We start from the raw sequence: 15,697 nt of genomic DNA on the forward strand, positions 1-15,697 counted from the left end.
TTGCATATCTTTCTGTTGAGTTTATTCTACGATGAACCACTTTTCAAACTAATATTTTTGTTTAGGATTTTAGCCAAGTATTTATGTGTTTATGCTGCTTATCAAATGAGTTGTTTTTATTATTTTGTGGTTCAAATTGTTTTAATGGTTATGAGTAGCATTCTGCTTGGTGATTACTTATGATTTATTTATTTATTTGTTGAGTCGGGAAGTAGGGTGTTACATAGTGGTATCAGAGCAAGTCGGTGCATCTGTATAGGTTTTTGACATGATAATTGTTCCTTAGTATGCGACATGTGTGTGTACATTATCTGCACATTATTTCTTATAATGTCTATTTGATGGTATGCAGAATGGCTGGAAGAAACGATCACACAATTACTGATGCTTTGGATTCCGTGGCTCAGGCGCTGCATGGACAACATAATTAGGATGTTGATAAGTTCCGCAGATTGGAAAATTTCAGAGGAATAAGCCGTCGAAGTTCAAGGGTAGGTATGACCCAAAGGGTGCTCATGCATGGTTGAAAGAGATTGAAAATATTTTCCGACTAATGCCCTGTACTGAAAAGCATAAGGCGTTGTTTGGTACTCACAGGTTGTTTGGAGAGGCCGAAGATTGATGGGATAACACACGTCAAAGGTTAGAGGTGGTTGGTATAGAGATTACTTGGGTTGTTTTCAGAACGCAATTTCGGGAGAAGTACTTTCTTTGGGATGCGCATAGCAAGAAGGAGATTGAATTCCTTGAGCTAAAGCTAGGAAATTCGATGGTTCCAGAGTATGCTACAAAGTTTGAGGAGCTAGTGAAGTTTTGTTTGGATTATAGTAGTGTTGATATGGAATGATCAAAGTACATTAAGTTTGAGAGCGGGTTGCGTCATGAGATTAAGCAGGGTATTGGTTATCAGGAGATCCTACACTTTTATGCACTAGTGAATAAGTGCATAATATATGATGAAGATAACATAGACCGATCTTCCCACTACAAGAGTGTTAGTGAAAGGAAAAGGAAGAGTCAGGTTTATGGGAAGTCATATAGTGCTCTTATTGATAAAAGGAAATAGAGGGTTCCATATGAGAAGAAGCAGAGTGGGGGAGAGACTCATTCTTCTGCGAGATTATTTAAGTGTAATGAGTATGGACATCATGCTCCTGAGTGCAAGAGCACAACTGTGAACTACTTCAAGTGTGGGAAGCCAGATCACCACTATAAAAGTAATAATATGATTTTTTTAAACTATGGAGAGCGAGGTCATATTAGTACTTAGTGTGAGAAACCGAAGAAAGACCAGTCTAGAGGGAAGGTTTTTGTGTTGTCTGGAGCAGAGGTTATTGCGTCAAATAACTTGATTTGAGGTGCGTGCTTTATCAATAATACTCCTTTGATTGTTATTATTGATATGGGTACGCCACATTCATTTATATTTGCTGAGTGTGTATCGAGGTTGAAGTTAGTGGTGTCTACTATAAATGGTAGTATGATCATTGATACCCCAACTAATGGTTCAGTAACTACTTCATTGGCGTGTTTGAATTATCCTGTGATAATTTTTATGAGAGATTTTGGGATAGACTTAGTGTGTTTGACTCTAAGTTAGCTTTAACTTTATTCTGTAAATGAATTGGTTGGAGTTCAACCATGTGTTTATCAATTGCTTTGATAAGTCAGTGCATTTTCTTGATTCCGAAGAGAGTACATAATCGAGTATTGAGACCACGTGTCAGGTAGAAATGTCCTTGAGTGAGAGTGCTCAAGTGTTCATGGTACTCGCATCCTTGAGTGGGGGAAGCGAGAGGATGATTACGGATTTACATGTGGTGTGTGATTTTCCTAAGGTATTCCCATATGACATCAATGATTTGCTTCCAGGGTGTGAAGTAGAGTTTGCTATAGAATTAGTACCCGATGCTAGTGCTGTCTTGATGGATCCTTATAGGATGCATGCTTCAAAGCTAAGTGAGCTAAAGAAGCAGTTATAGGACCTTCTTGAGAAGAATTTTGTTTGATCGAGTGTTTCACTATGGGGAGCAACGATGTTGTTAGTGAAGAAAAAAGATGGCTATCGCAACTGAATAAAGTGACGATCAAGAACAAGTATCCACTTCCAAGGATTGTTGATTTGATGGATCAATTGATAGGTGTTTGTGTGTTCAACAAGATCAATTTGGGTTATCATCAGATTCGTGTGAAGCCTGAGCATATTTCGAAGACTGCTTTTAGTATGAGGTATTCACTACGAGTACTAAGTGATGCCATTTGGTGTGTCTAATGTGCCTGAAGTGTTCATGGAGTACATGAATAGAATACTCCATCCATATTTAGACCAGTTTATGGTTGTGTTCATCAACGATATTCTGGTATATTCGAAATTCAATGAAGAGCACGTGGAGCATCTGAGAGTTGTGTTGTAAGCTTTGAAGTATAAGAAGCTATATGCGAAGTTGTTTAAGTGTGAGTTTTGGATGGAATAAGTGAGTTTCCTTGGTTACATGATTTCTAATGGTGGTATTAGTGTTGATCTTTATAAGAACAATGGTGTGTTTCAATGGGAAACTCTGAAGTCTGTTACTGAGATAAGAAGTTTTCTTGGTTTGGATGGTTATTATGGAAGGTTCATCAAAGGATTTTCAAAGTTGGCATTACATTTAACTCAGTTGACTCGAAAGAGTCAAACCTATGTGTGAAGTGTCTAGTGTGAAAAGAGTTTTCAAGAGCTCAAAAAGAGGTTGACGTCTGCTCTAGTTTTGGTTTTGTCGAGTCCAAGTGAATCATTTGTTATGTATTGTGATGTTTCGAAGATGGGGATATGTGGTGTGTTGATGCAAAATGGTTAAATTATGGCTTATACTTCTAGACAATTGAGAGTTTATGAGAGGAATTATCTTACGCATGATCTGGAGTTGGCATCCATGGTATTTATGTTGAAGATTTGGAAGCATCATCTGTTTGGTTCCAAATTTGAGGTGTTTAGTGATCATAAGAGTTTGAAGTATATTTTTGACCAGAAGGAGTTGAATATGAGACATATAAGGTGGCTCGAGTTCCTGAAAGACTATGATTTTATTTTGAGTTACCATCCTGGTAAAGCAAACATTGTATCAAATTTGTTGAGCAGGAAGTCATTGCATATGTCGATGCTTATGGTTTGAGAGTTAGAGTTGATCGAACAATTCCGAGATATAAGCTTGGTATATGAAGAGACTTATAATAGAGAAAAGTTGGGTATGTTGAAATTGACCAGTGGTATTCTTGAAGAGATCAGAGAAGGTCAGAAAGTTGATTTTAGATTGGTTGATTGTCTTGTGATAACAATCAAGGCAAAAGAGGTGACTTCAGAATCGATGAGAATGGTGCGATGAGGTTCAGACACATAGTTTGTGTACCTGATGTGCTAGAGCTTAAGAAGATAATTCTTGAGGAAGGTCATAGAAGTGGTATGAGTATTCATCCCAATGCTATAAAGATGTATCAAGACTTGAAGAAAATGTTTTGGTGGCCAGGAATGAAGAAGGAAGTAGTTAAGTTTTTTTTATGCTTGTTTGACTTACCAGAAGTCGAATATCGAACATCAGAAGTCGTCGGGTCTGGTGCAACCGATGAGTATTCCTGAATGAAAGTAGGACAACATTCCATGGATTTTGTGACAAGTTTTCCGAAGATGACGAAGGGATGTGATTCCATATGGGTTATTGATAACAAGCTGGCTAAATCGGATCATTTAATTCTGATTAAGATCAATTATCCTTTGTAGAAGTTGGTTGAGTTGTATATTGTGAAGATTGTCAACTTGCATGGTATTCCGTTGAGCATTGTGTCAGATTGAGGTTTACATCTAGATTTTGGTATATTTTGCAAGAAACGATGGGTACTAAGCTGAAGTTGAGTTCTGCTTATCATCTGTAAACAAATGGTCAGACAGAGAGGACTATCCAGTCTTTGGAGGACTTGCTGAGAGCGTGTGTTTTGGATCAAAGAGGTAATTGAGAAAGTTAATTTTCGTTGGTTGAGTTCACCTACAACAACAACTTCCATTCTAGTAATGGAATAGCCCTGTTCGAAGTATTGTATGGTAGGAGGTGTAGGACACTTTTGTGTTGGTATGATTCTGGTGAAAGTGTGGTGGTTGGACTCGACATAGTTCAACAAACTACTAAGAAGATCAAAATGATTTAAGAGAAGATGAAAGCTTCACATAGTCGTCAGAAGAACTATCATGACAAGAGGAGGATGACACTTGAGTTCCAAGAGGGAGACCATGTATTCTTGAGAGTTACTCCGGTAGCTGGTGTTGGCCACACGTTAAAGTCTAAGAAACTCACACCATATTCCATTGGTCCGTTTCAGATTCTTCAGAGAATAGGATAAATGGCCTACTGAGTAGTGTTGCCGCCATATATTTAGAATCTTCATGAGGTATTTCACGTGTCTCAGTTGAGGAAGTACATTTTAGACTCGTCTTATACGATCTAGTTGAATGATGTTCAAGTTAGAGAGAACTTGACGATATAAACTTTGCCACTGAGAATTGAGGACCGTGAAGTGAAGAGCTTGCGAGGCAAGAACATAACTTCAGTGAAATTTGTTTAGGGAGGTCATACGGGTGGCAGTGTGACGTGGGAGCTCAAGAGTAGGATGAGAGAGTCTTATCCATAGCCTTTCTCGTCAAATAATTTTGGAGGTTGAAAATTCTTTTAAGTGAGGGAGAGTTGTAACACCCCGAGCTAGTTATTCTCTTATTTAATTTAATTGAGTATTTTATTTAAATATTTTGTGTGTGTGTGAATATATAACATGTTTTACCGGTGAAGGCATTTTTGGTGTTTTGTGGTAATTAATTGGGTTATTGAGAATTAACTAAATCAATTAATAATTTAATTAGAATTTAGTGAGGATTTGTAGAGTTGGGTCAATTTTGGAAATTAAGAGAGTTTAGTGGTGAGTGGAGGAAGGTTGAGCTTTAGTTGGGAAAAAATGCAAATAAGAGAAATTAAATAAAATAGTATATATTCTAAAGTTAGACAAAACTAGGTTTTTAAAGTTATTTTCTTCGGTACGTGAAAATAAGGGAATATGAGAAAAGAAGCTTGAGAAGGAGTGCTAGGGCTTGAGAGAAGAGGTCTTAGAGAGCTTGCTTTGCTAAATTTTACGGAGTTACAAGGTAGGAGGTTTCGTATATGGTTGCTTAATTCATGAAAGGGTAAAGAGGTTTCCCTTAACTTAAATATGAATTTCTCCTTTTATTGATTTGTGTTGTTTGATGAATAACATGGTTGAAATTTTGTTCATGAATATGAGTTTGGATGTGAAATTGGGGTTTTCAAAGCATGAATAAGTTCTGGATTTTATGGATAAATTAATGTAATAACATGTTAGATTAATAGGAATTAACATGCTATTATGTTATAATCATGTGGGTGATGTTTCTGCGCTATCTGGGAGTGTTTGGAGTGGGTTTGGATGAATTTTCGCAGCTTCAGCCATATCAGAACAAAATTATGCTTCTGTTAGCAGGGTGACTGGTGTCACCCTTATGACACCCTAGGCATTATGCATTGTACAACGCTGACGGGCATCAGGTACATGACGAGGAAACCGTCACGGCCTCCAGGCGAGTGTGGCTTTCCAGGTCGTCACAAGTGTGACATGTTGGGTAATGGGAAGGATGACATGCGTCATCCTGGTGGTGAGTTACCAGTCATCGAGTCTGAATGTGTATTCTGACCTACTGAGTTATGTTTTAAGGTTGGTTTTGTCGGGTGGTCAGTGATTGACTGATGTTTGGTGTTTTGTGATGAATACGAGTTAATTAATTGATTTATATAATTAAGTAAGTGATATTATGCCTAAATGTGGTTTATGTATAATTGCGCATTTGTGTGATAAAATGCAAGTATGATGTGATGTCGATTTTTGTGCATACTTGTTGATGAGTTGATGATACATGTTTTTAGGGGTGGCAAAACGGGTTCGACCCGTTGAGCATACCCGTTTTGCCCACACTTTAGTTCGAGGCGGGCCAAGGGTTTATACCCTCACCCTCTAATGTGTCCTCCCCGCCCAATTTTTTTCATTAGATTTTGCTGGCACGAGCATTTACATAAACTTTTGCATGTTTAGGCTTAAAAAGTGCAGTCCCCACGGGCTTTCCCCGCCCCACCCTCACTTTTTTGCAGGACAGGCCTAAGTTTTAGGCCCACATCCTCAACTATGATCTCCCCATCCCGCTCGGTTTTTTTGCAGGCTTTTGCGGGGCGGGCCTAAACGGGGTGACATGCCCATTTTCCACCCCTATTTTCAAGATATGAGATACTATTGATATAGTGAATATATTACAATAAGAGTGGGGATGGATTACATCTTTTGTTGTCGAGTATTTGTGTATAGTCAGAGTGGGGATATACTTCATTTTTGTATGACATTCATCATATGTCTCATTGTTGTGAAATAAGCATGTTTGCTAGTTCATAGTGGGGACTAGTAACTTGTCCCAAGCCTCAAGTGGGACCTTGTAGCTCAAAGTGGGGGCTCGGGGTTCGTAGAGATTGGTACCCGGTTCATATGAAGAACCAAATGTTGAGTCGGTATCACATACATACAGAGTTGAGTTGCAAGTCAGGTTCAAAATGGGGACCGTGACGAGCATGAGTCAAGTCATTATTGCATTATATTGCATGATTGTGATTTGGGTGAGACATGAATACATGACTTAGTGTGTTTTTGGAGTATGTGGATAATTGTGTAAATGTGAGAGTCTATCCTGAATGTTTATGAACCGTTTATTATTTGAATGTATTCTCACCCCCTTTTTTATATTGTTGCGTTTGCGCTCTTCTGGAGTATAGATAATCAGGTATCTGAGTAGGAGCTTGAGGCTAAGGATGGTGTTGTGTCTCTTTAGTTGCTTATCGTTCGGGTCTATAGATGGAGTCGTTCTGATACGTAACACAAGGGGAACGAGATGTGCTATATTTGTTTATGTTGGGTATCTTTATGTTGAGTTTATTCTGCGATGAACCACTTTTCAAACTAATATTTTCGTTGAGGCTTTTATGCCAAGTATTTATGTGTTTCCTATTTCATCGTTTCCTCGATGGAGGAAAGAGGACCTAACTTGACGTGATAGAAACTGACATTATGATGAAAGCGAGCCCAAAACCAATACTGCGGGAATATGCTTTTACCAAAGCGGGAAGATTCTGCCAGAGAATAACAGAAGGCGAGGTGAGCCTATGGAGTGAGGGGTTTCACCAATAGGAAACGACTTTAGAACTTTCCCTAGTCATGGGTGAAACGGTCAAACCAATGATCGTCTGGGTGGAAAGAAATAAATCCTCGGTCTTGGGTGCCGTCTTAATAAATGTGCACCATATAAAACAAATCAAAGAATATCCCGAGAGAAGGCTTCTAAGACTTATGCTCCCACAAAGTAGGAACACCCTCATCTAAGCCCAAAGCCCCCAGATGAAGCTGGGAATGGGAAACCTTCAAATGCTTCAAGACCCCCACCTCAAAATCAAATAAAGGCAGACACAATCCTATCCTAGTAAACATACATTCATAAAGCGGGACCGAGCAGTCATTAAAAGATCTGTATATCCTCTTCTCTAGATCCATAGGAAACACCGACCAATATAGACGGTCGTCGACCGTGATATTAGTAGCATTTATTTCTGTTGTAGTATTCAAAAAGGACAGGGTACTCACCACTTATGCATCCATCCAACCATACTTGGCTGCATCAACCGACTCCACCAACGTCACGCCTCTTCGGGACCAGACAATTCATCAACTTTAAAAATTGTTCGTCAGGCTTGATCTAAGAAACTACTTCTACCCTACCCTGACACTCTAAGCGGGCCATAATATCAGTGTCATTAGGTTTACAATTATTAGTCTTTCGTCAAACCTGGACGAAATCTTCAACACGTTCTTTCCTCGACTTAACAACTAATATTTTTGCATCTGTCAAAATGGGACGAGGCATATGGACCTCAGTGCGATCTTCCTCTCCACCACCATCTGATAAAATAACTTCAAAAGTGTCGAATGAAGAAGCTCCCTCATCAAGACAGTTCCCAGATGCCCTTTTTGAATTAGAATCACCAATCAGAGGTATAACTTTGCGGCCCATGCGATCGCGAGCAAAGGGAAGAAAAGGATAATCAGGGGATACTCTCATTCCCGCAACATAAGAAATATCGTTCTCAAAATCACTCACTCTGTGAACAAGACTATCACTCATCTTGGCTAAAAAAGCAGGAAATGCTAAAGGTAAAAGCTTGAGGGGAGAATGATACTTGTCTATACGAGATTGATGAAGCAAAGCAAATGTAGAAAGTTAGAAACTTTGATCAAAAAGCTATAACCGCTGATGAATGCTTTTAGGGAAGAAAAAAAAGATGTTTGCTAATAAGAGTGACTATGAATGAACTTGAATGACAGAGAGTACAAAAGGTTTCCTCAGTGTTAAACTCCCCTATTTATAGGGGAAGATGATTGAACGATCCAGATCAGCGGCGAAAAGGAATACTATCATTTCAAAACTAGATATTGCTATAAAAATCAAAGAAAAATTATTAATATATTAATTTCTTACTGTAATTTAAGAATAAAATTTATACTCATGTGTATAGATTATTATATATAATAATATATATATATATATATATATATATATATATATATATAGATATATATATTAAGATATATATAATATATATATATAATATAATATATATATATATATATATTAAACAACCATTTTAATACGAGCGTTATTGTTATTTTCATTAATTATATATCAAAATTATAAACGGATATTCAACTTCTCTTTTAATATTTTTATAAATTAAATAACAAAAGAAAACACATTATATAATTAAACTGAATAACTAATTAATCATTCAAGAAAAAATAAAAAATACACTCTATTATTTAATAAACAACCTGTATTCCGATATATCATATTATAATTTAAAATAAATTGAATAATAAGGTAGGTTAGTGATTTTTTTATTGAATAACTATATACATCTTTTTTTACTCTGACTATGTAGGTTAATTAAATTTATAATTCAAATACTAAAAATAATTAACAAATTTTCTTAGTAATATATTTACAATTTTAATATATTAAAAATTATAGACTATAGTAACAACATTTGAGAGAAAATAAATGAGCAATGCTATATCTACACTATATCTTACACCCTATTCATACATCATACACTGTATTTATATGGTCAACATTTTTCTTTAATTTATAAATAAAATATAATATTTATAAAAAAATGTTTTTAAATTAATTTTTTTAACATAAATTTAAAATTTATTATTAACCAATTTTATTATTGCATTAACCATAAAAATATATGTTATTAACCATTTATTTTACTTATACTTTATTAACCAAATTTACTAATTTATTAACCAATAAAATACACAATATTTACCAAGTTCTGACATTAAATTATAAAATATAGAATAATTATTATATTTGATATTTTTTAATGTCAGAATTTGGTTAATATTATGTAATTTATTGGTAAATAAATTAGTAAATTTAGTTAATAAATTATAAGTAAAATAAGTGGTTAATAATATATATGCATGGTTAATATAATAATAAATCTGGTTAATAATAAACTTTATATTTATATTAAAAAAATATTTTTTATAAATATTATTATTTTATTTAAAAAAATAAAAAAACATTGTTTACCGTATAAATACGGTGAACAGTGCACGGTGTAAGTATTAGTGTAAGAATATTATTTCTCAAAATAAATTGGCTGTTTGTATATTAAAAGAAGGAGCTTTGCTATTCTTACATCAACTTTACACCCAAATCTTACACCAAATACTGTTCACCATATAAAATACGTTAAACAGTGTTTTTAAAATTATTTTTATAACATAAATATAAAGTTTGTCATTAATCAATTTTATTATTGTATTATCCATCAAAATATAGGTTATTAACTACATATTTTACTTATAATTCATTAATCAAATTTATTATTTCATTAACCAATAAAATATACACTATTAACCAAATTCAGACATTAAAATATAAAATATAATATAATTTTTAATCAAATTTTATATTTTATATTTTAATGACAGAATTTGATTAATACTATATATTTTATTGGTTAATAAAATAATAAATTTGGTTAATATAAATAAAATATGTGGTTAATAAATAATAAAATTGGTTAATGAAAAACTTTATATTTATATTATAAAAATATTTTTTTATTTATTAAAAAAATAAAAATACTGTTCAATTAATAAATACGTAAAATAATATTTGGTCTAAGATTTGGGTGTAGGATGTAAAGTAGGAAAAAAAAAAAAAGTAAAGAAAGAAAGAAAAAAAGAATGTGAAGTAAGCAAGTGAAAGAAAGAAAAGGACTAAAAGTACAATAACTGATCCGAAAGAAACGAAAAAAGCGGAAGATCATGCAAACTTACACTTAAAAGCTAGTTTTTGCTTCTTTATTTTTTTCTCCTTTTTTCAAAATTCAATCTCTCACTTCACTTCACTCTTTCATTTCATTCATTCATGCTTTCTCCTTCATGGATTCCTCGCTCACTAACCTACTTCTCTTCAACAACACCGTTCAACCAGGTATAATCATAATCATCTTCCTCATCGATTAATCACCAAATTTTCGGTTATTCCATTTCAATTCATCTTTGATTTTCGTTATTCGCTATAATTTTTTGTGTAATGTAATGTGATGAATGATTGAATCGTAGAGTTGATGAGAAGCGTGCATGTGTACCGTGGTGAATGCGATGGAGAAGAAACGGAAGTTGAACGAGAGTTTGTGTTTTCTGAAACTGCTTCCTACGTTGAAATGCAAGCTACTCCGATTTTCACATTGTTGAAATCTTTTGTGTGTCGAGAAATTTCTCAAGGGGATAAGAATGGAGTTTGGCTTTGTGTTTTTGCTTTTCATGCTTGTAATTCGCCTCAATTTTCTCACATTCCAACTCTCTTGTTGGTTACAAGGTATGTTTAATCTAGTTACCCCTTTTATTCAATTGGAATTAGGAAATTTGATTATATGATTATGTATTTACTATTTAGGGTTTGTTTTAATAATGAATTGACGTATTTGAGTTTATCTACCGACATAAGCACTTGCGAGATTGTCTCAGAGTTCGTATGAAAACGACGCGAGACCTATGCATATTTTCATATAATTTCTAGAATAGCTTATATGATTGCATTTATACTACAAAACATTTATGCTTATTATGCTATAAGCGCTTAATTAAACTCTTGGCCCTACCGAATTTTCCTCAGTTTAATCAATTATATTATTAAATAGCAACATAGAGCAGAAAAATACTGTACTGTATGCAAATTGGACTCTGCATGATGTATACATTTATTTTTAGCCAATAGTTAATTTTGGGTTATGGTTTATAACTGATTAAGATTTTTCTGTTATTCTTTGAGAGAGCATAAAAGAGTTCAAGTTGACATCTCTTGTGAGAATGAAAATTAAGGTTCTTACAGAAGTAACAGCAAATCTCTCTACAATAAACAGTTTCTTTTCATGAACATAAATAGTTCAAATTCAGTTATAATAGTCCTGTTTGTTGGAGTAGATAACTGTTTATGTGTTTCAAGATTGATTTCTTTATTTATGTAAGCCATTAGTAACTGATTTTTGAATAGGGTTCACTACAGTTACGAAATGGTGCAGTCATTGCAGTCGGTGGATGTTTTCAGCTGGATGAAGATCGGTTAACTTGTATTTTAACACTGTCAAATTGAATTTAAAATATAACTTGAAGTTCGAGTTTCCTGATTTTCATCCTACAGTTACGAATGCTGCTGCTGCTGCAAATGCTGACAGCAGAGAATCCATTCCTCTAATTGACAATGGATGATATTAAACTTAGAAAATATACATAACCTCTGTAACTATTTTTAGTCCATATTTTAAACATAACAAACAGATCAAAATTAAGGCTCTGATTTATGTTTTTTCGACTTATTGGTTTGTTCTCAGAATTTGGCATAGCTTAGTGAGTGATAGCTGCGTATGTTGAAGTAACTGATGCTCGCTTTTACAATAAAGTAATTGCCATATATCTAACTCCCTCTGTCTTATTCTTTAATTTTCAGAAATCCAAAGCTTCTTGCTATTCCAAACTTGCTTAATGATCTCCAAATGATATACAAGTTGAACCCAAAGCAGGAACAGAGTGAAATACCAGACGACTCTACAATGGACGAACCAAAAGGAAATAACAATGAATGCAAACCAGCGAAAAAAGTCTCGCTGGTGTTTGAACAAGATCTCAATTATCTTCCTTATGAAAAAGATGAGCCTGAGTTATTGGATGACGGGACAGATTTTGAAAGTTCTTCAGGTTTAGAATCAAATGCTCCCAGTTATCACGTTTGCATTTTTTGAATGTTTAATTCCAACAACTCAACCTTAGCTTTATACACTTTGGTTAATAAAGGAATTATGGATATAAAAAAGTTGTAGTGTGGTAAATAAGTTGCCAAATGATCTGTTTCCCCATCCTGTACATAAATTCTTCCTAATGTCGAGTTAGCCATGTGATGTTTACTTACAGATTTTATATCTAATTAAAAAATGAATGTTTGCAGGTTTTGTAGGAAAGAAAAAGAGGGCACCAAGTTACCATGTAGCCAAAATTACCTTATCAGATTTAGTCAAGTACTTTGATATGCCAATTGCAGAAGCGTCAAAAAAACTAAATGTTGGCCTTACTGTTCTCAAAAGAAAGTGCAGAGAATTTGGTATTCCTCGCTGGCCTCATAGGAAGATCAAATCACTTGACAGCCTCATTCAAAATCTTCAGGTTCTTCTTACTTCACATTATTTATTTTTTTATTACGATGACTTTACCAAATGTCTTTCGAGTTATATATACATACCAATTTCAAGAAAACTTTTCTCTAAATAGCCATCTCTCTTACTAATATTTATTTATTTGAACATGATTGTCATTTTAATGTGATTGCGTCCTACCTTATAGTATGCGAGGCTTCCTTAGATAGGTAATCTTAAACAAATATTTCTGGACTTCTGTTTTGTCTATTTTGTAAGTATATGTTTGGATGAGCGGCCACTTTGATAAAATATGAGTGTTACCGTGATTTTGTTGAAGCTACAAAGAGTAGTTTTTGCCAAAATCACAGGCTCACTGCAGTGATCCGGTCAGTCTCAATGCTAATTCAAACATGCACTAAAGCCTATAGTATTTGATCTATAAAATCTTTGCTTTTCACTTTATTAGCTTTTTTGCTTCACCTTTACTACCAATCTTAAAGTGAACTCTTGCCACACATGAAAACATACCTGCAGGAAGAGGCAAAACATCAGGAAATGGAGAACAAAGCTGCAGCAATGGCAGCGCTAAAGAGGCAAAAGATGTTGGAAAGTGAAAAGGAAAACATAGAGAAGAGGCCTTTCATGGATATACGAAGTGAGACTAAGAGATTCAGACAAGATATTTTCAAGAGAAGACACAGAGCTAGAGTCATTGAAAAACAGAATTCTACAGTAGCAAGCACTTAGCACTTTTCTCTAGAGTCAAACAAAGAGAAACAAAACCACATTTTGCAAGTTGTAGATTAACACCATACAACTCTTCTAATTGGTCATTGACCTCTTATAATTTTGGTTTGACTTGTATGTGGATTGCAATGTCTATAGTCAACATATAGTATCTTTAGAGTATATTTGAGTTTAAGTCATGAGCTATGACATAAACACTTGTCTAAGTGTTTGGAAGAGCTTGTGATATCTAATAAGTTAATTTTAGTTTATTTTCTCAAACTCTCCATAATAGTTTACAGAAACAACTTACAAAGAAATTATACAATTTTTTTTCTTATTTCTTATTTGGTTGTAGAAACAGTTTACACATATGCATGTATATAATTAGTTTTTCATTTAGTTATTTACCTGTCTCGGAGACGATTAGAAGTTAATTCAACAGGGAACATTTCTGACTATGAAATTATCTCCTTTTGGGGGAAATATCTTTCCTTCATGTTTTCGGTCATATATGCAAAGTGATAATACTGTGTTTTTGTTTGTGAGCTTGTATCCATTTTGGCCCTTTTCATTGAAGTGTCAAACAATGATGGTCACTTTCATTACAAGTTGAAGGTTATGTAATGTGTGTGACACATTTGACATGTCATTGTCAAATTAAACTGCTCAACAGCTATGCGTTCAATTTTTGGTTTAGTAGTGTTCTTTTTTCCCTGGCTTTGAATTTTGTTCAGCCCATGCTTGAATTATACAAAGACACTTGATGCCCAACTTAAGAACACATAATTAAAATGAATGATAAAGTGTTGAAGTACATATGTGTGCCAATATAAGGGGTGACATAGATAATGACACGCGAGAAACTTTATTCACCCCAAAACATAACAAGACTTCAAGTGTATACATTACATTTGAAAAAGAACACACAAATTCTATCTCATAGTACAAGACTTCATGATATTTAGTAATTCACAAGTCGACGTTAATAATAATTTAAAAATATATATAAATGAATTATCCGACATATGTCGATATTAGATACTGACATATATTAGATATCTGACAAATTTTTATTTAGAATGTTTGACGTGTGTCGGTGTCAGACACTGACATAAATCAAACATCAAATTTACATTTATTCAAATATATCAGTATTACTAATAGATATCATATACACATTTATTTAGATATGTCGATATTATTATTAGATCCTAATGATACATGGTAAACTTTGTTTAGATTTGGGGGTTCTAGTTTTCTTCTCATTTGGATATCCATTTTATGATGACAAAAATGTTCCTCTAGTTGCTTAGAGCATTTCCATTAGATGAGTTTTTTTCCACCCCAACTTTACTTCAAAGTGTACTTTAGAAGGAACAAACCGCAGTTTTTTATACAATATTTAGGCACATGTAATACCATCACAAAAAACACTTGGCAGAGCAGAGCCCCAACCCCCCCTAATAATTAAGATGTTCATATCCGTGGAAGAGAAGAATAACTACTTAGGGACATGTCCTCAAGTGCAATAAAGAAAGGGAGACAGTCATGTAAGAATTGAATTGACACATGTTAAGCATGAACAAAACAAGTTAAGGGAAAAAACTTTGAAGCTAAAGTAGTTAGAGATCCTCTTTAAGGACACATCAGTCAAGATGGCCAAGATAATGTTGAAATTGTTGATGGAACACATTATCAAACTACCTAGAAAAGGGGAAGAACTAAATCCGGTTTTTAAAAATTAAATTATTTTAAATTTATTTGTTATAATTTTTTTTTGGATATTTAGTAACTTAGATAGTTATAACATAATAAAAAATAAAATAAAATGATTTTTATGAGAAATTATTCAAAATAATTTTGAAATTTTATCATATAAAATCATAGAAAATAAATAAAATATTTAAATTGATTTCATTTGAGAAGCTATTTAAATCAATTTCTTATTACTTTAAAAAACAAACTCTCTTTTAATCATTTTATTATTTGAAAAAATATAAGCAAACCAAGCATTTTGGTTACTACAAATAATTTCTCATTTGGGAATTCCTTAATTATACATTTTATTTTATCAATGAATTCGAAGTTCTCCAATCTTGATAGGTGATCAGCTGCCACATTCTCTTACTCCCTTT

The 15,697-nt window shown here is 33.7% G+C and overlaps 1 protein-coding gene across 1 annotated transcript; it reads left to right on the forward strand.

Annotated features, from left to right (window-relative positions):
- Window positions 1-10,429: 10,429 nt before the first annotated feature.
- On the forward strand, window positions 10,430-13,742 carry LOC127121509 (protein RKD5). The gene is made up of 5 exons (XM_051051994.1): window positions 10,430-10,636; window positions 10,768-11,023; window positions 12,152-12,399; window positions 12,647-12,861; window positions 13,368-13,742. The coding sequence occupies exons 1-5, from the start codon at window positions 10,585-10,587 to the stop codon at window positions 13,578-13,580; spliced, it is 984 nt and encodes a 327-aa protein (XP_050907951.1). The 5' UTR covers window positions 10,430-10,584; the 3' UTR covers window positions 13,581-13,742.
- Window positions 13,743-15,697: the final 1,955 nt, after the last annotated feature.

The sequence above is a fragment of the Lathyrus oleraceus genome, chromosome 2 (genome assembly GCF_024323335.1).
Source record: "Lathyrus oleraceus cultivar Zhongwan6 chromosome 2, CAAS_Psat_ZW6_1.0, whole genome shotgun sequence".
Lineage (NCBI taxonomy): Eukaryota > Viridiplantae > Streptophyta > Magnoliopsida > Fabales > Fabaceae > Lathyrus > Lathyrus oleraceus.

Bases quoted from the DNA above. Each gene is read 5' to 3' on its own strand.
- LOC127121509 (XM_051051994.1), top strand. From the start codon at position 10,585: ATGGATTCCTCGCTCACTAACCTACTTCTCTTCAACAACACCGTTCAA. The intron at 11,024-12,151 runs GTATGTTTAATC...TTTAATTTTCAG, and splicing joins ACTCTCTTGTTGGTTACAAG to AAATCCAAAGCTTCTTGCTA. The intron at 12,400-12,646 runs GTTTAGAATCAA...GAATGTTTGCAG, and splicing joins AGATTTTGAAAGTTCTTCAG to GTTTTGTAGGAAAGAAAAAG.